Raw genomic sequence first — 14,017 nt, forward strand, 5'->3', positions numbered from 1 at the left:
AACGCGGAGCTGCGTACCTACTGAGGGAAACACTCATAGCTTAGCACAAAATCAGATTTAAACTAATTAATTAATTATCTCTAATGCCCTCAGAGGAGAGAATTTTTTTTTTCAGCAAGTATTGTTTTTTTTACATCCTCCGAGTTGGTTGTGAATGCAACCTTAACGTTGGCCCCTCTTCTTGGAGAACAAATGAAAAGGACATAATATTCTTCATCATATTTGAAACTAATTTAGTGAATTTCTCCCACAGTGCACAAATTAGGCTTCACACCCTGGAAATAGTAAATGGTGGTAAACTGACCAGTCATAAAGAAACATTGTCACATGTATGCATTTTTCTAAACATCCCTACTTAAGAAGTCAAGACAAATGATTAAAAATTATGTCAAGAGCTTTTAAAAAAAATCCTTGATTTAATAGCAATGAGGACACACAATCCAGTCCATTTAAGCATTGAGTATATATCTAAGTTTTGTAAAAAAAACAAACAAAAAAAAAACAAAAACAGACAAACAAAAAGAAAAAAAAAAAGAAAAACCCTAGAAATTAAATACTGAAAAAAGAAAGGATGGTTTCCCTAAAAGGATTTTTTTGTCTATAAAGTATGACACCTTACCAGCAGAAATTAAGTTCAATTGCAAGTAAGAATTATAGTAGGGAGACAGAAATGCAGGCTTGTGAAAGGTACCCATGTTAAGAGCAAAAGACGAAAAACATACATAATACACAGATATTTATTTAAAAATGATGATCATCTTTATTGTCATTGCAATATGCATTCCAATAAAATGTGTCCTATGCATTTAAGCCATCTCTTATGGGAGCAGTGAGCTGCCACTGCGCGGCACCCAGGGAGCTTTCTGGGTCTAAGGGTCTATCTCAGGATAGACCCTTATCTCACACAAGCACCCTGCTGTCTCCCCTTTTTATGCCAATTATGCATTATATTGAGCCAGAAGAACAGCAATATTAAACCTGACACTTTGTTTATTTACTGATTTCTGCATATGCTTTAGAAATGTGACTTTGGAAAGTGCCTTGAGATGACATGTTTCATGAATTGGCGCTATGTATATGAAATTGAATTGAATTGAAATGTAACTTGTGAACAAGAGTGTCTTAATTGCTCATAACAGTTTCCACCCAGTAACAGAAAAGTCCTTTTTTAAAAAAAAAAAAAAATTTGTCTTCACCTTTACTTTCTTTGCATGTGCTTTCCTTTAATTTCTGGATGCGTTTTGGAAGGAGACAATAATATGTTTTATCCATTGTCAATACAAATCTGATGCTTTATATGATGCTGTGTGCTTGCTCCACGTTTTTCTTTTTCACTGGCTTTTTACATTTTTTATTCATAAAATCTTCGTAATTAAATTAGCTTAATTTTTTTTATTCTGATTTGCATATTTAAAGTTGGTTGCATGATTATGAAATCAGGCATATCTTTTGTCTCTAATGAAAAGGTTTAAAAATCAGTTAAAAACAACAGAAATGGGCTGGTTTGACTCATTGTCACCATTTTCTTTTTAAGAAATGCATTTTTTGTCCCTATAAAATCATTTTCAAAGCCTGATGCCTCTTTAATTCAAAGAACACCTTTTGTGTTCTTTACTGCAGCAGTTAACATACTAAGAGCTTAGGCTTCTTCATCTCTCCTTTGAACTGAAGTGAGCTGTTTGTCTTATAAATAGGTGACAATTAAGAACCTTTAATGTTGCTATCAAAGCAAAACTTTCATGTGATGCAGTGTTGGATGACAAGTCTTTCCCTGCCAGGTGACCAAAAACTGTTATCTATAGATTATGGTGTAATTCACTTTAAAAAATGTGTATGTATGTCTGATGATAAGAAGAACTTATTGGGCAAAAATACAATTGGTCTTAATTTGACCTTATGTATCTGAAGACAAAATTCTAGAAGAAAATCGAATTTCTAAAACTGACTGTGTAGTTTAAATTCTAGTTTTTGTATAATCCTAATCAATTACATTTACTTTCCACAGCGTTGATAACTCCTCACAATAAATAAGCGTTTATATTTCCTCTCTTTCATTGTGTTACATTTTTGACACTTTTAAAGTTTATTTAAACACTAATTTGATTTTTTTTAAACCACAGGTATTTTTACCACAACTAAACAGATATTTGTTTTGGGAGTGTGTTTTTTTTTTTCTCCCAAAAACTGATGCTCTTTCTCTTTAAGTGATAATGTTACACACGTAAAGTGTCATTTCTTGACTCATCAACGTGCATCTGTTTTCTTCCATTTCTTCCATTTCACCACAAGAAGAAGTTTTCAAGCAATATCAATAATTTGTGTTGCCAACGTGTACACTTTAATATAGGAGATTAAATATAAGACGGTGTAATAAATCTTAATTTTATGTATTATTTTTCCAATAAATGCTGACAACCTATGCAACATATTTACAATATTATAACTATGATATTATTATTATTTCTGCTTCAGTGAAAACCTCCCGTATCTCTCTTTCTCCTATCCCAATGGATTTCCAACATGTAAAGTTTTCAGCCACAGAAAGTACTTCCCCACCTGATTAACTCATAATCTCATTAATCACTGCGCAGTTCGACGGTCCGTAATCTCCTTAACTGGTTATTTTTTGTCAGGGTTTCTTATCAAAGGGATCTTTAACGCAAAGAACAGCAGCGATCAGAGCCTCTTACAGTTTACTCATACTACAAAGAGCGCTTGGGTTTCGGTACATAACGACCCGCCACATTAAAGTCTTTGGATCAGAGCCGCCGCGCGTCTTGACGCATCTCTTCAAAGGGCTTCACGGTGAGGGGGCGGGATTATAAACCTCAGCTCCAGCGTCTCATCAGGACCAGTCAGGATCTGTTCGTCGAGGTGACTCCAACTGGAAGTTATGATGTGTCTGGCTCTGGACTTTAGGATTTTTCTCCTGGTGGATTTGGTTCTGGGTCTCTCTGCGCAGAACGTCCACGGGATGCTCCCCGACGCGCTGTTCCGCGGGATGTCCGGTCGCTCCGGCGGCTCCAGACGCACGGTGCAGCGGCAGCAAGGGAACAGGCTTCCGCTCTACATGATGCAGCTTTATCGGACCATGCTGACCGAGGATCGGGCCAGCTCTCCGGCCGCCAGCAGCCGCGTCGGGACGGAAGACATCCCCGGCCTTCACGACTCCGACTCTGTGATCAGCCTCGTCGCAAAAAGTGAGTGTTCATATTCAACATTATAACCACAGCCAGTCCGAGGCAGATGCAAATCAAGCAGCTGCCTAGGACCTCAGTTTCCAAAACCAATTTTTAGACACATTAGTGTAAAAAAACCCCCAAAAAACATCAAAGAAATATAATTGGGTTTCCACAAAAATATCTGAACTTTCAATTTGGAAATATTCGTCCTGTATAAAAACTACCAGAGTCTGCTAATAACTTCCAGTCTCTAAGAGACTCAACACAACTTAAATACAATCGAGCAAAGTAGTTCAATTTAATATTTTTTTTTAAATTCAAACTTTATTTCAAGAGTAAATAAAACTCAATGTGATGGAAAAGTATCTACAGACAATTGAACGTTCACAGTACTGACACAGAGTAGCAGATTAATTGTAAAATAAAATGAAAGGGATGCTTATTTTATTTTGTTTTTTACAAGTGACAATCTAAAAAGTGTGGCATGCATTTATAGAGTCTCATTTAGCTGCAAGCCTTTTGTAGTCTATGTATGCTCCAGCTTCGATCATTGAGGAACCAAAATATTTGCCCTTACTTTGTTGTGAAGCTCAGTCAGGTCTGATCAATAGCATCTATAATCAAAGTTTTTCAAGTTTGCCACAGATTCTCCAACAGGCTTTAATTTAATGTAGCACTGGATGTCTGCTTGGGGTCTTCTCCTTGAATGGGAGCCTTCACCCTTTTGAATCCTTCACAAAAATCTTCTTTTCCTTTCATTTCAGGCTTCCTGCAGACTGGTGAGAGGTGGTCAGTCACCTTCGACCTGTCCTCCATGTCTCCAAGTGATAACATTCAGCTGGCTGAGCTCCGCATCCGACTGCCTGCCTTCACCGAGTCGTCCTCCACCGCCACTGTAGACATTTATCACTCCAACTGGGAGCAATGCTCCAGCACGGAGTGCTCCGAGAGCAGGCTTCTTCTGGGACGCCTGAGAGCTCATCCAAGCTCAGCGGTCTCTCCCGCCTCATGGAAAGTCTTCAACACGACCAAAATGCTCCATCGCTGGCTTCGCCGGGGACCTGCGGCGCAAAAGACGGAGAAAGGCCCGGCCGAGGTCAGCGAGGTCAGCGAGCGACGGCGAATCCGACACCCAACAGCCGACAGGGTGATGATGGTGGTCTTCTCCAGGCAGAGTCCGCACAGCCAGCGGATGCCGACCCTGATCCGCACGGTAGAGCGCTCCAAGTATGTCAGCCTGGAGAGGGAGCAACGGGTGCCCGACCCTGGGGTGAAGAACAGAGAAAAGAGACACGAGCAAACCCAGCCGAGAGAGGGAGACGCCGCTGGAGAGGAGGAGCAACGTCATCTCTGCAGGAAGGTGGACATGTGGGTGGACTTTGAGAAGCTCAACTGGAGCGAGTGGATCGTCTATCCCAAACGGTACAACGCCTATCGCTGCGAAGGAACATGTCCCACGCCGGTGGATGAGACCTTCGCCCCAACTAACCATGCTTACATGTTGGTAGGTTGATGAATGTTGCAGTGCAGATCAAAAGTGATGATAATCCCTATTTGTGGAGAAATGATCTAACGCGTGTTCTTTTTGTTCCACCCAGAGCTTGTTGAAGTTTCTGCACCCCGACAAAGTACCAGGCCTTTCCTGCGTGCCCACGCGCCTGGCATCGCTCTCCATGCTGTACTACGAGAACGGGAGGATGGTGATGAGGCATCACGAGAACATGGTCGTGGAGGAGTGCGGCTGCCGCTGAGGGAAAAGCGAAACGTGGACGGGAATCTACAGGCACTTTACGTCGAATCTCGACCTGCGACAGAAGCAAGAAAGGCAACATTCTGTTAACGTCTTAGAGAGAAATCAACGGGCCGGACTTGACACGGGCTCTAATAAAAGAAGCACTATTGGATTTTCTTTTTTGTTTTTTTTACACATTCATCTGGTTGTGCCTTTATGCACAATTCTCATTTTGTGTGCAATGACTTACTGTATCTCTTAATGCCAAAAAAAAAAATTGATAAATGCTAGATTGGTGTAAATGCATAGGGATGTTTGGGTCACAATGACCCGCCTGTATGTTTGCTATTTATAATGAAATAAATGATGTCAAATGTGGAGTAGGCGTTGTGGTTTCTCACAGGAAGATAGTTATAGGACATTGTTTACTAGATCAAAACATTTAGCACTTCTTTTTTCACCCGTAGACACATTAGCCTGGTCCGTGTGGGGAAAATGTGTCATGTGTGCAAATTCAAGCCGGGCTTGAAGATGGCAGTTTTGTTAGCCAGCTCTTTTTCCCTCTCAATCCACATTGATGTTAAACTCACTTACTGTAGACAGGGAAACAGGTATTCTAGCATCTTCTAGTTTAAAAGCTTGAACTTTGGACACAATCAATTGTCCCAATGAGACAATTTAAACATATAAGACCCTGTCTGACTTTTGAATCAGCAAAAACCTATATGCATAATATGCCATGATATTTAGCCATATAAACTACTGCCATAGCGCATGGTCTCACAGTTCAGAGGCCATTCTGAACCCTTACAGTCTCTCTTAAAGAAAACTCTAAAAGTTCTTGATAAAAAGCCTTCACGTTATCATTATTGTAACATTTTAAGTAAGTACAACATTTTAGACTTTGAACGTCATCAGATATTTTTGGATGCGTGCCTTGTTTTGAACGTTTTAAATGGACTTGCTCCTCCTCCTCTAACAGATTTTATAAGCAAAAAAGCCATTACTAGAATAAACACCAGAGGAGACTAATGTTCAGCGGCGTAGGACCAAATTTGGCCAAATGGTTGCGTCCATCAGAGGAGCACAGTTATGGAAAACACTGCCAGCTCATGTTAGGAGCTGTGGCAACCTACATAAGTTTTAAATTCTCCTTGAAACATTGGTTGAAAACTAACCAGACATGTGTTCACAGGTAAATTGATCTGTTTCCATGGGCCCGCTAACCTAATTTTATTGTGATTTTATGTTATTAGCATCTTATCTGTTCGTGTACACTCTGTTCTCTCCCTTAGTGTCTTGTTTAAGGTTCACTGTTCTTACCTGCCTTGGGACAGCAGATGCAAACTAGCTGTTGTGCTAATTCTGGCATATTTACATTGATGCTTTAAGCTGACATGTTGATGAATGTGCATTGTCCTAATTCAAATAAATACATAAATTAAATGATCCCAAATACACATCTAATAATAACACGAAGCTTCTGGAATGGCCCTGACCTCTGAACCTATTCAAAATGTGAATGTGCAAATTTCACTCAAAAGGCTTCCGGTTTGGAGCTCAGGTTTCTTTTTGAAACCAGAACCCCAGACACGCAAAAGGACCCCCAGAGCAAAGGTACCCATGAGAGACCAACACAGGGACAGCTGCCTCCCCCATCCCAGGGAAGAGTAGAGAGGGGGACATTCTCTCTGAGATCAGAACCTAGACTTGGCTTTGAACTTCCTGTTTCTTTTTTTCTCAGCCAGTCCAATGTGGATATATGCTGGTATGCTTTCAGTCAACGTTGTTTAGGGTCCAGTTTTACTTCACCTTATTGTTTTAGATGGTCTCATATTTTTCCTGAAGTACCCTCTGATAGATACGCTGCTAGATTGAACCTAGATTCTGTAATGATGAACTGACCAGCTCCTGCTGCAGTAAAAAAAACAAAACATAGCTTTAGGTCCCATAATGACATTTTAGGGTTTTTGGAGGCTTTGCATCTCACGGCCTCCTGCTTAGATGGCCAGAGCTGGCCATAGTGGTAGTAGTTTTGTATGTCCTTCACTGGTAGACCGTTTTCTGAGTAATGACATGTCAGATTCTAGATCCCTTTAGATTCCTGCCTCAGACACACAATCTCACTATGTTGGTCAGTCTCACTTTAAAAAGCTAAATGTCTGAGGTTTAAAGAGGGAAACGTTGGTTCAAAATGCTGAATAAAAATGTTCTAATTTTCAGATGCACCTCATGTGATACACCTGATTCAAGTCAGAATAAATGTCGGGCTGTCCTAGTTTATTCTTCATGAGAAACTGCATTTTCTTTTACATTTTACAGAAAACCTGACAAAAAATGCATTTTCTTGAATTTTTTATTGTTTATTTAAATGATTGGATTCTTAGTAATATTATAATTCATGTTAAATATCCATACATCCAAATATATGCAAAAACACACAGGCTTTCATTTTCTTTTGTCTTCATTTAAAAGCGTCCTTTTTTAATTACCCTGGACGGATTACAGAAAATCGAACTCGTCTATAGTAAAAAAAAACAACATTAAGTTCAAACTTTTACTTTTGCCCTGAATAAAGAACAATTCAAATAGATCGTCAAAAGCCATACATGCATATGATATTCATGCCTGTTATTCCATGCAAGCTTCTAATCAAACCTCCGTTTCTGAATACCAAATCTAACCTTTTTTATATATAAATATACCCATATAATTGAACTAGCCCCCTTAGAAAAGGGGACTATCATTTAAGTGGAAAAGTGAATTGCATTTGACAGCTGCAAATATATAAAAGGTCTCTGAGTATTATTCTTTTTTTTTTACATTTGGAATTAAAATTATTCATTAAGGTTGCTTATATTTGGAAAACATGAAAAATTTCACAGATAAGAAGCAATTGTTTAGTTCTGGTTAAAGAATGCATAAACACTTTTAATGATCTTCACAGTAAAAAATAAAAGAAGTCCAACTTAGCATCAACTTATTGGTTTTTAAAAACTGTAACCTAAACAGGTAACATTTAACAGGCAAATATTTCATTTTACCATCTTGGATGAGGTTTCACTCTGTCATGAAAAACGTATGAGGTGAATATGAAATATCCTTTTTCTAGAAAAACAAGACCACACCTGATAATTCATGTAACAGTACCTTCACTGAGTGTTTTAACAACTAGAATTGTGGCACATAGACTGAAAATTTGGACGTTATTATCTGCTGCCCCCAAGTGGCCAAACACAGTTGTTACAGAATCCAAAAGTAGACCGCCAACTACATTAGTGAGTGCCTATACCTTCTTAAATGATTATTTGTAAAGTAAATATAACTCACAAGAATCAATCTAAACATGGAATTAATTGTCATTGGTTATATGAAACAATCAAGCAAAGTAAAAAAAACATTTTTTAATCAGCTTTAGCTTTAAGATTTTAGCAAGTATTAGACATTAGAAAATATGCTGTTGTTGCTTCGCTGACTAAGACTGGACTTGTTCTCTCAACCGTTTCATAAAAACATAAATGCTAGCGTCACTTCATTCCTTATCGCTGCCAACATTCAGATGTCCATTTCAAACTGGGCGTCCTCCGCTGTAAGAGAGAGAGAAAGAAAAGGGAAGCATTTAGCTGACAGAAATAAGACGGCACAAAGCCAGCAAATGAAAAGACCTGTACCCGAGTTCTCCTCTGTGTGCAGGCTGTGGTCGTCCTCGTTGTTGCTGGCTAATTCCTCGGGCCGGTTTTCATTGTGGGACGAGTCCGGGTGGAGCGGCCTTGTGACTCCGGGAATATCGGGAAGTTTGGGAGGAGTGAGGGCCAGAGGAGAGGTCCGACACTGCAGCAGGAACTTCCTGTCGTAGATGATTCTGGTACCTGGTGGCATTAACACGGCAGACAGAAGTCATGCTTCGACCGTCTATTGCTATGCTGTATTTGAAACAGAACTAAAAGTCCAGGTGATCAGCAGCACTATGGCTGTATGTTCTGTGCTTAAATTCCACCAAATACAAACCTTACAAATACCATTACAATAAATTGGATAACTTTAAAATGAAAAACTTAAAAAAATAATAGTATTTCTGGTCCAGCACCACTTATTATTGGATCTTTAAAGCTATCATCTAAAACAGCGGTGTGTTTTTGTCCAAAGTGTGCCGACAGGGCATTGTCCCCCAAATATTTTTTATCCATCTATCTATCTATCTATCTATCTATCTATCTATCTATCTATCTATCTATCTATCTATCTATCTATCTATCTATCTATCTATCTATCTATCTATCTATCTATCTATCTATCTATCTATCTATCTATCTATCTATCTATCTATCTATCTATCTATCTATCTATATTTATATGTCTCTCTCCCAGCTCCTTGGGAGTCGGTGAAGTTGTGCCAGAAACTTTTGGATCTTAAGTTAGATCTTGACAATCTTGACCTATGTGTCACAAAGTTTGGACGCCACTGACCTAAAACATTTTTAAATCAGCATTTAGACAAAAAAGTAACACTTTGAAAAAAAAGATTAATTCATAATGCCCAAATAAAGAGGTGGTAACATCTATTTAATAAGGTAATCAAACAGCTGATTCAGATATTTTAGTTTTAAAGTTCATTTCGTATCGGTGTGAATGATCATTTATAAGGACTTGAGTCACATTTTGTGTGACGTTGTTTTGATCAACAGTCACTTTTACATTTGGTTTAACTTGATTGTAGTTTTAAACAAATGTGTTTATTGCTGTCAGCTAGGGTTTATATTAAGATTCTGACTTTTAATGTGTACTTACATGTAACAACCTTTATGTTTCACAAAGAATTAAGAAAACCTTTGGTAAAGTTTCAAAGAACCAGCTAGATTTAGGCTGAGATTAGGACACACGTGAACTTTTTAGTAACTGGCTGCTCTGGATTTTATGTCAACAAAGGGGGTCAATTACATCTTATCAGGTATTTAGTTGCATATTTAAATACATTTTTATGCAAATGTGAATGTTTTTGCAGGGTAGTGCATTTATGTAGAGGTTTGTGTTTGGTTTCATTATTCTTTTTTATTTAACAACACAAAGCTGTTGGTTTATTTTTTAAGATGACTTCTTGATATTAAAAGTGTTGCTGGTGTTCTTACCTGCCAACAAGATCAAGTAGATAACAAAAAACATAAGAGACAACTATGTTGTTATAGTCAAAAATGTCTGGATGAATATGAACAAAACATACATTTCTGGAAAAATTATGAAATAAAACTAAATAATTGTTCAATCATCCAGTAAATGAGTAAAACAAGGACAGATGAAACATGTTTCCATTAAAAAACACAACTTAGCTGTAGAATAAACATAAAAAAAACATCTATAATAATATTTAGATTAATATCCACACCACTCTCCACAACCCCTGGTAGACATATGTAAAGTTTGTTTACTTATAAACATTCAGATTAGGGTGTTAGAGGGTCTGAGAAGTTTTAGTTCTAAAAAATCCATGACTTTCCTTTTCCCTGCGGTACATAAAAGATTCCACACAGGATCTTCTCTCATTTTGCTGCCTTTTAAGATGGGAAAGATAAGAGAACATGCTTCTTTTTTCTTTTTTAGAAACTTGCAGTTTTGGTAAAAAAGTTGAATGAATAAAGGGTTGAGTTTTAATTCAGTATTTCTGTGTTCTGTATCTAAAAATAGGTCGCTAAGCAACAGTTTAAAATGGCCAGGGCTGCACTTAAAATAAATGTTTTGAATTTGTTGATATTTATCAACATCGATCAATATGATTTCTATTTTATCTATATGCTTTTTTTATATATATCGTCCAGCCCTATGTGTTAGAAAAACAAATATATCTAAGACCTTTTTGGACATCTCAATGCAAAGATTTTAAATTTTACCATATGTAGACAAACACAAATCAGTTAAAATAAAATCTTGTTATCTAGAAATACTGTATGATATAAATTTTGAAATGCATTATGCATTATGCATTTGGTGCTTAAATAAAACACTATACAAGAACTATACAAAAAAAAAACAAGCAAAAAAATATGTTAGTAACACCTGGGTTACCATTTACTGTTCAACATTGTGTATATCCATCCACTCCCATGACCAGTAACCTAGATTTCCTCTTTAGTCATACACTCTAATGACGTTGTGTTGCATTTGTTGAACCTGTCTGAGCTGGTAATGTTACAAAACATGTTATCAGTGAAAAGCGAACACGTGCATGCAAGCCAGATTTTTCACAGCAAGTTCACTTTTCCTTCACACTAAATCTCCCTTGCTGGAAATCTCCCCCATCAGGGTACAATGGGTGCATATTTGTCAAATATGGACGTGCAATTTAATCAATCTTGAAATACTTTTTTTTTTTTTTTACATTTGACTCTTCTTTGCATACTTCACTGTAAATTGTGTCGTTTAAATGTACGGTAAGGCATTACTGGTGCACAGTAAAAACCAAACAGCAGTCATTTACAGGCTCAATTTTCCCTACATTATAAACTGCTATATAGGATGTCATGTTATAGTTTTAATGTTTACCTAGCACAAATATAAAATAAAAATAAAATATAAAATACAACAAATATACATTTTCACCAAAAGAATTACAGTTAACCTAAATTATTCAAGTTAATAACAGTAGCCTACGTAATGTTAAGGTGGAATATTATTGTTGTTGTTCCTTTGTAATAATTTGACATTATTTAATAGTAGTTATAGCAGCTTTTATAGAACTATGTTAACCTTGACAAGCCAAACCACGCGAGAATACAGTAGTTTTAACGTGAAAATCGCTAACATCCCAGCAAAATAGTGTCCATTGGCTCATTTAAGGATGCTTTTGATGACAGTAATATACGCCCAGGAAATACCTTTCTTATTTTTCTGCATGTTAATTGGAAAACAGAACACATTTCCATAATGTTTACTATTGCACCACTGCGTCCTGTAAGCATGTTTCTGCAGCTCTACGAGAGCAGCTGTAAGAGGCGCTCTATAAATAGTTTATGACTGACTGCATGCTTTCTTCCTCTGGTTAATGTCACTAAATCGGATGTTTAGGATCTTAATGATGCAAAATAAAACGGGGTGAAAAACCAAAAAAAAAACAAACAAAAAACTTTCCACCTGTTGTCAAGCTGTGCATGATTTTACCTCCTGGTGTGGTGCTGAACATAGTCCCCCCCGGGGTCGTGGAGTACTCCTTCGGCATGTGGGCTGCATCGTGGATGGCGATCCTGCGGACAGCCGGGATCTCCAGGCTCCTGGAGGTCTGTCCTGCCGCCGACATCTCACACCGGGATCAGCGTCGCGCCGGGGACGGTAAAAAAATAAATAAAAGTAAAGCCGATGAGTTCCGTGCGGACGTCTATTGACTGAGAGCTGCTCCTCCACGTGGTCGAGAAGGGGGTTAAAAAAAAAGGAAAACGCGAAACAACTGACTGACAGCCTTCCTGCAAAACATCACGTGGGCGGAGCGCTCTGATTGGCTGAAAACAGGGGGCGTCAGAAACTCGTGGTTATGGGATATGTAGTTTTCCCTTTGTTGGCTGTCAAACTATGTAAAGTCATTGTGATTGATGACAGGATTACATTTGCCCTGTTCAAAACAAGTAAAAGTATCTCTAGATTTAGACCATTAAGTCATTAATTACATAAATAAACTCTGTTAAACGGTCAATTTTACTTTGCTAGATAGTCATGCTGATTTTAGTTCATGAATCCTGTTCAGAAACACTTTTTGTTATACTGGGTAAAGTCCTTCCATCCTGAAAGTACTCAATACATTATGTATTCAGAAACGGAGGTTTAAAAATTGATCTCTGTGGGAGCTGCAGGCCTGTAAAAACTCTAACCAATCACTGCTCTTAGCACCGAAGCGAATTGGATTTGTCAGACCATTTTACCCAGTATAAACAAAAGGTGTTCCTGAAAAGGATTACCATCTATAGCAGGTTCCTGCAACCTTTACAGTCTAAAGAGCCATTTTGCCTACAGTTCTCTTCAGTTAAACTCGTTCAGAGCCCCAAATGTTGCCTGGCCTCTTGAAAAAAGACAAGTTATAATTTGTGATAAAGATCTACTGTAGGAAATATGTTGTAATCGCTAAAGAAACACCCTTTTATGTCTATTTTGAGGTTTAAAAAAAGAGGATAGACGGGATGTTGATATTTGTGGATAATGATGTGAAATAAATAAATAAATAAAAAATCATAGTTTCCAACATAATGAAAAAAATATTGATTTAAAATTAAATATTACTGGCACTTTTAGCATCATTGTGTTGTGAAAATGAAAAGAAATTAGTCCAAGAAAAACTGCTAAAACCTGCATTTATTATCATTATCACATTTAAATACTATAATAAAAATATAATTTGTAGCCAAAGTTATTAAGAGCCATTGTGGAAGGTCCAAGTAGCCACTTGCGGCTCAAGAGCCACAGGTTGCAGACCCCTGATCTATAGCATTAACTTACAGTGAGTCACTCCTGCTTTTCCGGCGATACCCTTTTCATTACAGTCTCGTAACCGTTCATACTGAGCCCGGTTCTGCCGGAGGTTTTCCGTCCCGTTAATGGGGAGTTTTTCTTCCCACTGTCGCTTCATGCTTGCTCAGTATGAGGCATTGCAGCAAAGCCATGTACAATGCAGACGACTCTCCCTGTGGCTCTACGGTTCCCCAGGAGTGAATGCTGCTTGTCGGGACTTTGATGCAATCAACTGGTTTCCTTAAAAAAGACCTTTTTGACCAATCTGTATAATCTGACCCAATCTGTATAATATGATTGAACTTGATTTTGTAAAGTGCCTTGAGATTACATGTTTCATGATTTGGCGCTATATAAATAAAATTGAATTGAATTGAATTGAATCGTACATTTTAACAAATGTTTTAGAATTCAATTTACAGCCGAATCAACAAAAGTGAATATTAAAACGCAGGGCTCATTACCTAAAAACTAAAAAAACAAACAAACAAACAAAAAAAAAAAAACACCCACCAAGTTATTTCCCATCTTTTCTGTTTATTAAGTCTTGTAAATGGTAAGAGCTGGTGTACAAGGTAACATGATCTATACATATTTTCATGTTTGATCGAAAGGCTTG

At 37.6% G+C, this 14,017-nt stretch overlaps 2 protein-coding genes across 2 annotated transcripts; one reads left to right on the top strand and one right to left on the bottom strand.

The window, feature by feature from the left end:
* Positions 1–2,914: 2,914 nt before the first annotated feature.
* LOC105930958 (nodal homolog 2-A) lies at positions 2,915–5,016 on the top strand. The gene is made up of 3 exons (XM_012869417.3): positions 2,915–3,200; positions 3,947–4,686; positions 4,781–5,016. The coding sequence occupies exons 1-3, from the start codon at positions 2,975–2,977 to the stop codon at positions 4,931–4,933; spliced, it is 1,119 nt and encodes a 372-aa protein (XP_012724871.3). The 5' UTR covers positions 2,915–2,974; the 3' UTR covers positions 4,934–5,016.
* A 3,287-nt stretch (positions 5,017–8,303) lies between these two features.
* LOC118563922 (eukaryotic translation initiation factor 4E-binding protein 3-like) lies at positions 8,304–12,333 on the bottom strand. Its single transcript, XM_036140139.1, has 3 exons — positions 12,064–12,333; positions 8,586–8,783; positions 8,304–8,501 (listed from the first exon to the last, which is right to left on the bottom strand). Exons 1-3 carry the CDS (start codon positions 12,197–12,199, stop codon positions 8,470–8,472), a joined length of 366 nt encoding a protein of 121 aa, XP_035996032.1. The 5' UTR covers positions 12,200–12,333; the 3' UTR covers positions 8,304–8,469.
* Positions 12,334–14,017: the final 1,684 nt, after the last annotated feature.

The sequence above is a fragment of the Fundulus heteroclitus genome, chromosome 8, assembly GCF_011125445.2.
Source record: "Fundulus heteroclitus isolate FHET01 chromosome 8, MU-UCD_Fhet_4.1, whole genome shotgun sequence".
Lineage (NCBI taxonomy): Eukaryota > Metazoa > Chordata > Actinopteri > Cyprinodontiformes > Fundulidae > Fundulus > Fundulus heteroclitus.

Coding starts and splice junctions, on each gene's coding strand:
- LOC118563922 (XM_036140139.1), bottom strand. CDS start 12,199: ATGTCGGCGGCAGGACAGACCTCCAGGAGCCTGGAGATCCCGGCTGTC. Junction 8,784..12,063: donor GTTCAGCACCACACCAGGAG/GTAAAATCATGC, acceptor TAATGCCACCAG/GTACCAGAATCATCTACGAC. Junction 8,502..8,585: donor GCACACAGAGGAGAACTCGG/GTACAGGTCTTT, acceptor TCTCTCTTACAG/CGGAGGACGCCCAGTTTGAA.
- LOC105930958 (XM_012869417.3), top strand. CDS start 2,975: ATGCTCCCCGACGCGCTGTTCCGCGGGATGTCCGGTCGCTCCGGCGGC. Junction 3,201..3,946: donor GATCAGCCTCGTCGCAAAAA/GTGAGTGTTCAT, acceptor CTTTCATTTCAG/GCTTCCTGCAGACTGGTGAG. Junction 4,687..4,780: donor CTAACCATGCTTACATGTTG/GTAGGTTGATGA, acceptor TGTTCCACCCAG/AGCTTGTTGAAGTTTCTGCA.